This window comes from Cnephaeus nilssonii (assembly GCF_951640355.1).
Source record: "Cnephaeus nilssonii genome assembly, chromosome: X".
NCBI lineage: Eukaryota > Metazoa > Chordata > Mammalia > Chiroptera > Vespertilionidae > Cnephaeus > Cnephaeus nilssonii.
Window position 1 is genome coordinate 133,020,815 of NC_137071.1, and position 12,607 is coordinate 133,033,421.

Sequence of the window (12,607 nt, forward strand, 5' to 3'; positions counted from 1 at the left end):
ATTAGGTGGATATCTTTATTTATTTATTTTTAATTTCTTTATTGATTGAGGTATTACATATGTGTCCTTATTCCCCCATTACCCCCCACCCCCATTCGTGCCCTTACCCCCCTGTTGTCTGTGTCCATTGAATCGGCTTATATGCATGCATATAAGTCCTTTGATTGATCTCTCCCCCTTACCCCCACTGTCCCCTACCTTCCCTGAGGTTTGACGTTCTGATCGATGCTTCTCTGTCTCTAGATCTATTTTTGTTCATCAGTCTATGTTGTTCATTATATTCCACAAATGAGTGAGATCATGTGATATTTATCTTTCTCTGCCTGGCTTATTTCACTTAGCATAATGCTCTCCAGCTCCATCCATGTTGTTGCAAATGGTAAGAACTTCTTTCTTACCGCAGAGTAGTATTCCATTGTGTAGATGTACCACAGTTTTTTAATCCACTCATCTGCTGATGGGCACTTAGGCTGTTTCCAAATCTTAGCTATGGTGAATTGTGCTGCTATGAACATAGGGGTGCATATATCCTTTCTGATTTGTGTTTCTAGTTTCTTTGGATATATTCCTAGAAGTGGAATCACTGGGTCAAATGGGAGTTCCATTTTTAGTTTTTTGAGGAAGCTCCATACTGTTCTCCACAGTGGCTACACCAGTCTGCATTCCCACCAGCAGTGCACGAGGGTTCCTTTTTCTCCGCATCCTCGCCAGCACTTGTCATTGGTTGATTTGTTGATGATAGCCATTCTGACAGGTGTGAGATGGTACTGTATTGTTGTTTTGATTTGCATCTCTTGGATGATTAGTGACTTTGAGCAGGTTTTCATATGTCTCTTGGCCTTCCTTCTGTCTTCTTTCGAAAAGTATCTACTTAGGTCAGTTGCCCATTTTTTGATTGGGTTGTTTATCTTCTTTTTGTTAAGTTGTATGAGTTCCCTGTAAATGTTGAAGATTAAACCCGTATCGTTGGTATCATTGGCAAATATGTTCTCCCATGCAGTGGGCTTTCTTGTTGTTTTATTGATGGTTTCCTTTGCTGTGCAAAAGGTTTTTATTTTGATGTAGTCCCATTTGTTTATTTTCTCTTTAGTTTCCATTGCCCTAGGAGCAGTATCAGTGAAGAAATTGCTTAGGCATATGTCTGAGATTTCTCTGCCTGTGGATTCCTCTAGTATTTTATGGTTTCCTGTTGTATTTTTAAGTTCTAGATCCATTTTGAGTTTATTTTTGTGTATGGTGTAAGTTGGTGGTCTAGTTTCTTTTCTTTTCTTTTCTTTTTTGCATGAATCTGTCCAATTTTCCCAACACCATTTATTGAAGAGACTGTCTTGACTCCATTATATGTTCATGCCTCCTTTGTCAAATATTAATTGAGCATAGTGGTTTGGGTTGATTTCTGGGTTCTCTATTCTATTCCATTGATCTATATGTCTGTTCTTGTGCCAGTACCAGGCAGTTTTGAGAACAGTGGCTTTGTAATACAGCTTGATATCTGGTATTGAGATCCCACCTACCTTGTTCTTCTTTCTCAGGATTGCTGCAGCTATTCGGGGTCTTTTTTATTCCAGATGAATTTTTTGAAAGTTCATTCTAGGTCTGTGAAATATGCCATTGTTATTTTAATGGGGAGTGCATTGAATCTATAGATTGCTTTGGATAGTATGGACATTTTGATGATGTTGATTCTACCAATCCATGAACATGGTATGTTCTTCCATCTGTTTATGTCTTCCTCCATCTCTTTTTTCAGTGTCCTATAGTTTTACGCATATAGGTCTTTTACCTCCTTAGTTAAGTTTATTCCTAGGTATCTTAATTTTTTTGGTGCGGTTGTACATGGAATTGCTTTTTTAGTCTCTCTTTCTGTAAGTTCATTATTGGTGTACAGAAATTCCATAGATTTCTTGGCATTAATTTTGTATCCTGCTACATTGCCGGATTCATTTATTAAGTCTAATAATTTTTTTGATGGAGTCTTTAGCGTTTTCTATGTACAGTATCATGTCATCTGCAAATAAGGACAGTTTTACTTCTTCTTTTCCAATTTGGATGCCTTTTATTTCTTCTTCTTGTCTGATCACAATGGCTAGTACTTCCAGCACTATGTTGAACAGGAGTGGTGAGAGTGGGCATCCCTGTCTTGTTCCTGTTCTTAGGGGAAATGGTTTTAGTTTTTGCTCATTGAGTATGATGTTGGCTGTGGGTTTATCATATATGGCTTTTATTATGTTGAGGTATGATCCTTGTATTCCCACCTTGCTGAGAGTTTTTTTCAAGAAAGGGTGTTGGATTTTGTCAAATGCTTTTTCTGCATCAATTGATATGACTATGTGATTCTTATCTCTCAATTTGTTTATGTGATGTATCACATTTATTGATTTGCAGATATTGTACCATCCTTGCATCCCCGGGATAAATCCTACTTGGTCATGGTGTATGATCTTTCTGATGTACTGCTGGATCAGATTTGCTAGAATTTTGTTGAGGATTTTGGCATCTATGTTCATGAGGGATATTGGCCTGTAATTGTCTTTCATTGTGTTGTCTTCATCTGGTTTTGGTATTAGGGTGATGCTGGCTTCATAGAATGAACTTGGAAGTGTTCCTTCCTCTTGAATTTTTTTTTTTTGGAATAGTCTGAGGAGGATAGGTTTTAGTTCTTCTTTGAATGTTTGGTAAAACTCCCCTGTGAAGCCATCTGCCTTCAGGCTTTTGTTTTCTGGAAGCTTTTTGGTGACTGCTTCAATTTCTTCCATAGTTATTGGCCTATTGAGATGTTTAGATTCTTCCTGATTGAGTTTGGGAAGGTTGTATTTTTCTAGGAATATGTCCATTTCCTCCAGGTTGTCCAGTTTGTTGGAATAGAGTTGTTCGTAGTATTTTTTAACAATCCTTTGTATTTCGGTGGGTCTGTTGTTATTTCTCCTCTTTCATTTCTGATTTTGTTTATTTGGGTCTTCTCTCTTTGCTTCTTGGTGAGCCTGGCTATAGGTTCATCAATCTTGTTTATCCTTTCAAAGAACCAGCTTTTAGTTTTGTATTGTTTTTTTTTTTTTTTTTTGTGTGTGTGTGTGTGTGTTTTATCTTTAGTATTGTTTTTTTGGTCTCTATGTCGTTTATCTCTGCTCTAATCTTTATTATTTCCTTCCTTCTGCTTACACTGGGCTTCTCTTGTTGCTCTCTTTCTAACTCTTTGAATTGTAGGGTTAGGTAATTTATTACCATTGTTTCTTGCTTTTTGCAGTAGGGTTGTAGAGCTATGAACTTCCCTCTCAAGACTGCCTTCGCTGTGTCCCATAGATTTTTGGATTGTTGTATTTTCATTGTCGTTTGTTGCCATGATGTTTTTTATTTCTTCTTTGATCTCTCTGGTAACTCAATCATTGTTTAATAGCATGCTATTTAGTCTCTAGGTGTTTGTTTTTTTGGATTGTTTTTATTGTAGTTGATTTCCAGTTTCATACCATTGTGATCTGAGAAGATGCTTGATATGATTTCTATCTTCTTGAATTTGAGGAGACTTTGCTTGTGACCCAATATATGGTCTATCTTTGAAAATGATCCATGTGCACTTAAAAAGAATGTATATTCTGTGTCTTTGGGGTGAAATGTTCTGAAGATGTCAATTAATTCCATCTGGTCTAGTGAGTCATTTATGATTGATGTTTCTTTGCTGATTTTTTGTTTAGAGGATTTGCCCAATGGTGATGTTGGGGTATTAAAGTAACCTACTATGATTGTATTGCTGTCAATCTCTCCCTTGATATCCTCCAGGAGTTTTTTAATGTATTTGGTTGCTCCTGTATTGGGTGCATTTATGTTTACCAGAGTTATTTCTTCTTTTTGGATTGCTCCCTTTAGTATTATGAAGTGGCCTTCCTTATCTCTTTTTATATCCTTCACTTTGAGATAGATATCTTTTTTAAAAATATTTTTATTTTCATTGTTTTCAGAGAGGAGGGAGAGGGAGAGAGAGCGAGAAATATCCATGCTGAGAGAGAATCATGAATTGGCTGCCTCCTGCATGCCCTCTACTGGGGATTGAGCCCACAACTGCAGCATGTTCCCATAACCTGAATTAAACCTGGTACCCTTCAGTCTGCAGGCCGATGCTCTATCCACTGAGCCAAACCAGCTAGGGTGAAAGTTATATATCTTTATAGTAGAAAATTTAGAAGAGAAGAAAGAAGAAAAACAAATCCCATTATCATAGATTCTTTTCTATGCATTGTTTATTTCAAATTTCATTGTTTTACATTGTTATAAATCACACCATTTATATAATTTATTATAGTACATTTTCACTTAATATTATAAGAAAGCTTTTTCCATGCTATTCTCTCTTTTTTATAAACATTATTAATTTACTATTGACACAGTGCACGAAATTCATGCACATTATAAGGGAATTAATTAGAGGAAATATTTTAATATTGCTATTTGCCTTTTGTCTATAATAGAAGTGTCACAGATGAAAGAAAATTAGTAAAATGTATATGAAAATCTTCCTTGTGTCATAGTCTGGGGCACGCCACAGGAACCAGAGTCAAGTCCCTGCCCACCCACATGCACCTTGAAATTGCGCAAGACCCAGACCTGGTCGGCCCCACCCCCATTGGGCTAGATCCAGACCTGGCCGGCCCCACCCCAGTCAAACCCTGCCAGGCACCAGACGCGGGCTCAGGTCACCTGGCCTGGTGTCAGAGTAGGGGGCACAGCCTGAGGTTCCCTGGCCTGGGCCAGGGGGAGCAGCCTGAGGTCCCCTGTCAAGCCCCACCAGGTGTGGGGCGCAGCCTCAGGTCCCCCGGCCCAGTGCTGGGGCGGGGGTGTGTGGCCTGAGGTCCCCTGTCAAGCCCTGCTGCTCAGGGGTGCAGCCTGAGGTGCCCCAGCCTGGCACTGGGGTGGGGGGGGCGCGGCCTGAGGTCTCCCATCAAGCCCTGCTGGGCGGGGGATGCGTCCTAAGTTTCCTCATCAAGCCCTGCTGGGTGGTGGTGGGGGGGCACGGCATGAGGTCTCCTGTCAAGCTCTGCCAGGCAGTGGCACAGTCTGAGGTCCCCTAGCCTGGCGTTGGGTTGGGGGGGTGCAGCCTGAGATCCCCTGTCAAGCCCCACCAGGCGGAGGGCACAGCCTCAGGTCCCCTGCCCTGGCCCAGTGCCACACAGCCTCTGGTCCCTGCTGATTGCTCATTAAGGATTCTTACGGGAACTCGGCTTCCGCTGTGAGCTCAGCCATCTTGTGTTACAGAATCTCTGCCTCCGCTGTGGGCGCAGCCATCTCGACCTTTATGGAATGATGGTCAATTTGCATATCCCCTCTTTATTAGATAATAGTTACATTTTGTTATGACCAATGAATGCACTATGGTTTATTTAACCATACATTGGCTAGTTGGTCATTTTATAGTATTTTTCTATTATAAATGACATTGTAAAGAAATCTTTATAAATTTTTTTCCTATGTTTAATATTATTTCCTTAGGATAGATTCCCAGAAGTGGAATGACTAGATCAGGGGGTTGGAACATAGGCTTTTCCTTCATGTTGCTATCCTGCTTTCCTAAAGGGTTTATACAGGTTTTCATGTTCAGTTTTTGATATGGAATAATGAAAAGTGTGTGTAATTTTTTAAAAATATTTTTATTGATTTCTGAGAGGAAAGGAGATGGAGAGAGATAGAAACATCAATGATGAGAGAGAATCACTAATCGGCTGCCTCCTGCATGCCCTGCACTGGGAAATGTACCCACAACCTGAGCATGTGCCCTGACAAGGAATGGAACCATGACCACCTGATTCATAAATCAGTGCTCAACACTGAGCCATGCCGGCCGGGCAAAAATATACTCTTTGATATATATTTTGTTATTTATTTCAGAGAGGAAGGGAGAGGGGAAATAGAGATAGAAACATCAATAATGAGAGAGAATCATTGATTGGCTGCCTCTTGCATGCTCCCTCCTGGGGATCGAGACGGCAACCCAGGGATGTGCCCTTGACAATAATTGAACCCAGGACACTTCAGTCTGCAGGCTGACGCTCTATCCACTGAGCCAAACCAGCCAGAGCTTGTTCCGGTCTGAGTGGTCAGAAAGCAGGTGAAGAACCCTGGAGCAAAGCAGAACACATAACCGGGCTTCTCTAGTTGAGGGGGGTCTTTGTCAAATGGGCATGGTCCAGCCTTCCTCACCTCCACACTTTCCATTTCCACCCTCACTATCTCCCACCCAGAATACATGTGGCACAGGGACCATTACTCATTTACTTATTCTGTACAGGGATTTGAATAACCTTACTATACTAGACAATGTCTTTGTCTGCTACAGCTGTAAGTCCCTCCCTGTAGGTAAAGGTGTGACCATGATGATGCTGACTCAATAGTCAGCACCAGACTAGGAAGTCTAGAAAGAACTATCTCTAGATTTAAGATGACTGTTTTTCAAGTTTGGGGCCTGGTACCACTTCAAAGATTAAGGATCTACCACTTACTAAAATTCCATATTTAATTGTTTTAAAAATGATTCCATTCCAACTTCCAAATGAGTTAAAGTTTTATAATTAAATACAGACTTTCTCACTGAGTCTGTGGTTTTTCAAGGGTAGTAAGTCTCATCAAGAAATTTTACTTTAGCCTTACCCAGTTTGGCTCAGTGGATAAAGTGTCGGCCTGCGGACCGAAGAGTCCCAGTTTCTATTTCAGTAAAGGGCATGTACCTTGGTTGCAGGCTCCTCCCTAGTCTGGGCCCTGGTGGGGGTACGTGCAGGAGGCAACCAGTCGATATGTTTCTCTCACATTGATGTTTCTCTCTCTTTCCTTTCTCTTCCCCTCTCCCTAAAAATCAATGAAAAATTATCCTCGGGTGAGGATTAAAAAAAAAAAAAGAAATTTTACTTTACCTATGCCTTGGTGAGAGGTTCTTAATAAACATCCATCTTGTCGATTTTGGCCCTCATTTCCATATACCAACACAGTTTTGTATTTCTTTTGTCACTAAGAAATTTGATTTGACTCTGCATCCTCCACCCAAATTCACTTCAGAAGAGGGACTGAAAGGGAACCCTTGTACATTGCTGGTGGGAATGCAGACTGGTGCAGCCACTGTGAAAAAACAGTTTGGAGTTTCCTCAAAAAATAAAAAATGGAACGCCCATTTGACCCAGTGATCCCACTTCTAGGAATACATCGCAAGAAATCATAATCACCAATCAGAAAGAATATATGCATCCCTATGCTCATAGCAGCACAATTTACAATAGGTAAGATTTGGAAACAGCCTAAGTGCCCATCAGCTACTGAGTGGATAAAAAAGCTGTTATGCTAAGCTAAATAAGACAGTCGGAATTTTTTTTCAAAAAATTAAAAATTAAAAAACTACTCAACCATAAAAAAAAGAAAGAAAGAAGAAGAGGGACTGATTTTCAGTTCTACTGGGTGTCTTTGATGGCTGAAGAAACTGTGGGCTGTATCAGTCACATACCTTTTACTGTCTCCCCTGGCATGAGATTCGTGTACATTGGCACCTCCTCAGAGTGAGGTTGACTTTCTTTCTATCCTGCGTCCAGAATTTCAGTTGGCACATGTTGATTCTCAAACAGTCTGAAGCTCATGTTGATGGGTTCTGGCCAGCGCAGCCCAGCCAGATTCACTCTGAGAGGCCCCCTGTCCCTTCATGAATGACCATAGAAGCTTTCACTCCTGGCTCTGCGTTCTAATAGCCCCTCTTGCATGGACTGTGCCAAAGCAATGCTTTGAAATATCTGTCCGTATCATGTGGCTTTTCTTGCTGCAGTTTCTGTTCTTTTTTGTTGTAGGATCTGGAGATTCACCGCTAGAAGATGATGACGTGGGGTACTCACACCCTAGATATAAAGGTGAATGCTTTGCTTCTGTGCTAATAAGGACCTGCTGGTGCCAGGAGAACTTTCCTTTTTGCCCTGCAGAGCATATTATAATAAAGTGACCAGACAGTGTCATTAAGTTCTAATTATCTGTCCAGAAAAAATATTTAAAATTAATACACATATGTTCTCATTTAAAAAAATAAAGAAAACAAAAAGCATTTGGAAATCTCTGAAGTGCTGACCTTCAGCACCCCAGTGGTCATTTTATTCTCCTAAGTTTCTTTACTGTCATTAATTCTGCAAAGCCAAGCTCTAGCTGATGAAAGTGAAAATCAAGCTATGAGTTCTGCCTGATTCATACATTACAGCCAGAATTGTCTAAAGCAAACCATCCAAGGTCCAATCTGAACCCAGTGCTGCTAATGTACTGAGATGAATGGGGACAGAGAAAACTTGATTTTCATAAGCTCATTTCCTCGTGCTCTTTCTGAGTCCAACTTTGCTCTTGAAATGATGAGGAAAGTCTGTCGCCCCATGAAACTTTAATCTAATGATCAAGAACTCCATCTCTACACATTTCATCAATCCATCCCCCAGCAAGTATAAAAAGCCTAGTCAAGAACCTTCCTATGCAGGCTCAGGTAAGTATGCCCACAAATATTTCTATTTGTGAGTCATTCTCTGAAGCTTAGGGAACTCTGGAAAAAGCGAAGGTAAATTTAAATGATTTCTTTCTGAATCTGGTTCCCTTTATGGTAGGGAAATAATTTGAAGCAAATTGGTTAATAAAGTTCCATTGTGGGTATTTTGCCAAGGAAATGTGTCCACATTCTGGGAAGAGGACACTGCCCTGTTCTGTTGTAATGTCTCAGGTATAGGAGAATCAGCGGGAGAGAGTCCTTCAGTTACTTTCCACACAAGTGAAACCTCTTTCTAATATTATGACGGGTGCCTATGCCCAGGTGTGTTTCCCACCATAGTCCACTTTTGCTTTTGACCTGTGAAGACAAATATGTATTCCTATCCACAGCTGCTATATTAAGTAAGTGCCTCGGGAATAAACTAGTCAAGCACAGTACAAACTTGTTAAGTAGATATTTTAGGTAAGGAAGTATTGTGATTCCTAACACTTCTTCATTAATTGAGGTTTTAAAAAAATATTTTTCCCCTTCGAGTCCCTTATTGACAAATCTCCCTAAAACACATGCATGCACATATGACCCATCACATGTACAGTAGGAGTTATCTAGTGCTCTTGAATAATTGTTCCCTGTGTCCACCCTCACCTTATAGCATTGCAAGTGTGGAAGGTAGACCAGATAGCCAAAATAGGTGCCTGCCTACAGATTATCCTAAATATTTTAGAACAAATACTTTTTTGGGGATTGTTTGTATTGCCAGTTTTTAGTTTTAAAACTTATAGACCAACCATTGTTAATGGGGGATTTAACTCTAGATCTTCCAGCCTCTGCACAGTGCCTGGCACAGAGTATATATTCAGTAAGCGTTTTTTATATTAAAATATTAAGTAAAAGAAAGAAAATGAAATTTAACCCATATGTATTATGTTCCAAGAATGTGGCAAGCATGGCTTTTGATTCTTTTTCTTGGAATGCCATCATGTTGTTATCCTAATTGATGGGAAGGAGAAGGCATGTAGGGATATGTTGATATTCCTTATTTACAGATGGAGGAACCAGTGATTAGAGAAGGTAAGTGACTTGCCCAGAGTCACACAGCGAGCAAACATTCTATTTTGGGTCTGAAAATCATATGTTTTAACTCAATATTCAGAGTTTGCTAGTTCTTCATTAGTCTGCTATAGGACACTGCCTACCCCAGCAACTTCAGTCAATTGGAATGGTTACCACATTGGCCCAGGAAGATGGAAATGCTTTCCTGAATAACCTATCTAGATTTCTCCCTACATAAACCCTGTCCTAATTGGAGCAGCATAAGAGCTTCCCTTCTTTAAACCTCTATGTCAAACATTTTGCTAATTCACCGTAACTTATGGCGCTTGTACTAATATGCCCTTCGAATTCAAGCCACTCATGGATGATATAATTACTATCACTGTCAAACTGTCTAAATATCTTTCAAAGATTTGTCTTAGAGAGTAATCCAAAAGAAATTCCATTTCTGAATAAGTGAAAACAAGATTCTTTTCCACGTGATAACAACAGCACAAGTTTTAGATCTGCAGCCAGCACTGCTAAGAAGATTTGAGAACTCAGAATATGGGGCAAAATCTGATAATGCCATGTTGTATCAAAATATGTGAATTTGTGATCTATGTATACCCAGGTCATTCTCTAATATACCTGTTAGTCTTTTTTTTTCTAATTGATTTCAGAGAGGAAGGGAGAGGGAGAGAGAGATAGAAACATCAATGATGGAGAGAGATCCAAGATGGCGGCATAGATAAACATCTGGGCTGCTGCCATCCACAACAATTTCCAAAACTACAACTAAAAGACAGAACGTCTATCACCCAGAACCACGGGAAAGCTGGCTGAGCGAAACCTCTACAACTAGACTGAAAGAGACGGGCACTATCAGGGCACAAACGCTGAAAAACTGAGGTACAGGGGAGCGCACGGGTGATATGAGCTGGCGGAGGAGCCCAGCTGGAGGCGGGCATAGCTTTCTTCAATCCAAAGAGAGAGAAGCCCCCAATCTCTCTGAAATCCAGTTTCTGGGGAGAGACTGGGCTGTCTGCCATTGGGTCGGAGTGAGACTGGCTTACTAGCAGAGCTGCGTGGAGGTAGAATTGTTGGCTGCGCCGGGGCGTGAGATGGCAAGGACTCGGTTGGAGGCGCGGGGAAGCAGTTGGAGTCGGCTCACTGCCAGTCATTGCTGTTTGCCATGCCCTAGCCTAGTGACGCCCTGAGACTCCGCCCCGCACAATCTACAAACACACCCAAGCTCCTAGCAGCTGCTTTTGCATATGAATGGCCTTCACTATTGCAGTTTAAACTAGTAAACTTGCAACCCGGTACTGACAGCTCCAAGGACTCCAAGCTCCAAGCAGGGAGGAGACGACGGCAGTTCTTGCTGTAGCTCCTGCAGGGTAGCCTCAGACAGCATCTGAACTGCACCCCATTGGAGATTCAGAAGCCAATGCACCTAATGGTCAGTGAGAGGCACGAGATTTCAACTCCTCACATCCATAAGTGACACATTCGGGAGGCGGACTCAGTGAGCACCAAAGCCCCACTCAAACAAGCCCTGTACCACAAGTGTGTCTCCAGTGCAGCAGTGCTTCCATTATAGACACAGCAGGTCCTCACAGCCAATTGGCCTGGAGGTCAACTCCTCCCAGTGTACCAACAGCAATCAAGGCTTTTAACTACACCAAGACTTTCCACTCAGCCCACAAAGAGGTGTACCAAGAGCGACCACCTAGGGTGATTGGGGAAGCTGAGCTACTGGCCCCTATAGGTCACTGACCACACAAAGCCACTCCATCAACACAGGGAGGCAGCCAAAATGCGGAGACACCGAAGTATGTCATGAATAGAAGAGATAGAGGAAAGTAAACTTATGGATGGACGACACAGTGTTCAGAACCACATTTATAAGGTTACTCAAGAATCTTCTAAAAACTGCTGAGAAACTTGAAGAGACCTTCAAGGACCTTAATGAGAATACCAAAAAAATGGAAAAGGACCAGTCAGAAATTATGCATACACTGTCTGAAATAAAGAATATACAGAAACTCAACTGTAGATCACTGTACCCGAAGAGTCAAACCAAAGATCTGAAATATGAGGAAGCAAAAAACACCCAACCAGAGAGGCTGAAAGAAAGAAGAATCCAAAAGTGTGAGGATAGCATAAGGAGCCTCTGGGACGGCTTTAAGAGTACCAACATCCGAATTTTGGGGGTGCCAGAAGAGAGAGAGCAAGATACTGAAAACCTATTTGAAGAAATAATGACAGAAAACTTCCCCCACCTGGTGAAAGAAATAGACTTACAAGTTCAGGAAGCACACAGAACCTCAAACAAGAGGAATTCAAAGAGAACCACACCAAGACACATCATAATTAAAATGCCAAGGGCAAAAGACAAAGAGAGAATCTTGAAAGCAGCAAGAGAAAAACAGTTAGTTACCTACAAGGGAGTACCCATACGACTGTCAGCTGATTTCTCAACAGAAACTATGCAGGTCAGACAGGAGTGGCAAGAAATATTCAAAGTGATGAATAGCAAGAACCTACAACCAAGATTACTCTACCCAGCAAAGCTATCATTCAGAATTGAAGGTCAGACTAAGAGCTTCACAGATAAGAAAAAGCTAAAGGAGTTCATCACCACCAAACCAGGATTACATGAAATGCTGAAGGGTATTCTTTAAGAAGAGGAAGAAGAAGAAAAAGGTAAATGTAAAAATTATGAACAACAAAAAGACATCAAATACATACCTACCAACAAGTGAATCTAAAAATCAAGTGAATAAAAAATCTGAAGAACAGAATGGACTGGTGAATATAATAGAATCAGGGACATAGAAAGGGAGGGGACAGACAATTATCAGGGGGAAGGGGGCCTGAGGGGTGCAGGAAGAGATTGGACAAAAATCTTACACCTATGGATGAAGACAGTGGAGGGGGGTAAGGGCATGGGGTGGGGTGGGGAATCAGGTGGAGGGGAGCTATGGGGGGGTAAGAGGAACACCTGTAATAATCTGAAAAATAAAGATTTATTTAAAAAAAAGAAATATCAATGATGAGAGAGAATCACTGATCAACTACCTCCTGCATGCC

At 41.1% G+C, this 12,607-nt stretch overlaps 1 protein-coding gene across 3 annotated transcripts in view; it reads left to right on the forward strand.

Moving 5' to 3' along the window:
• The window catches only part of SRPX (sushi repeat containing protein X-linked), a 97,441-nt gene that overhangs the window by 51,662 nt on the left and 33,172 nt on the right, over positions 1-12,607 (forward strand). For 2 of the 3 annotated variants that reach the window (XM_079765823.1, XM_079765825.1), the window contains exon 2: positions 7,809-7,868. The exons of the other annotated variant lie outside the window; for it this stretch is intronic. In XM_079765823.1, coding sequence (XP_079621949.1) covers positions 7,809-7,868 — 60 coding nt within the window. The remainder of the gene's footprint in view (positions 1-7,808; positions 7,869-12,607) is intronic. 3 annotated transcript variants of the gene reach the window in all.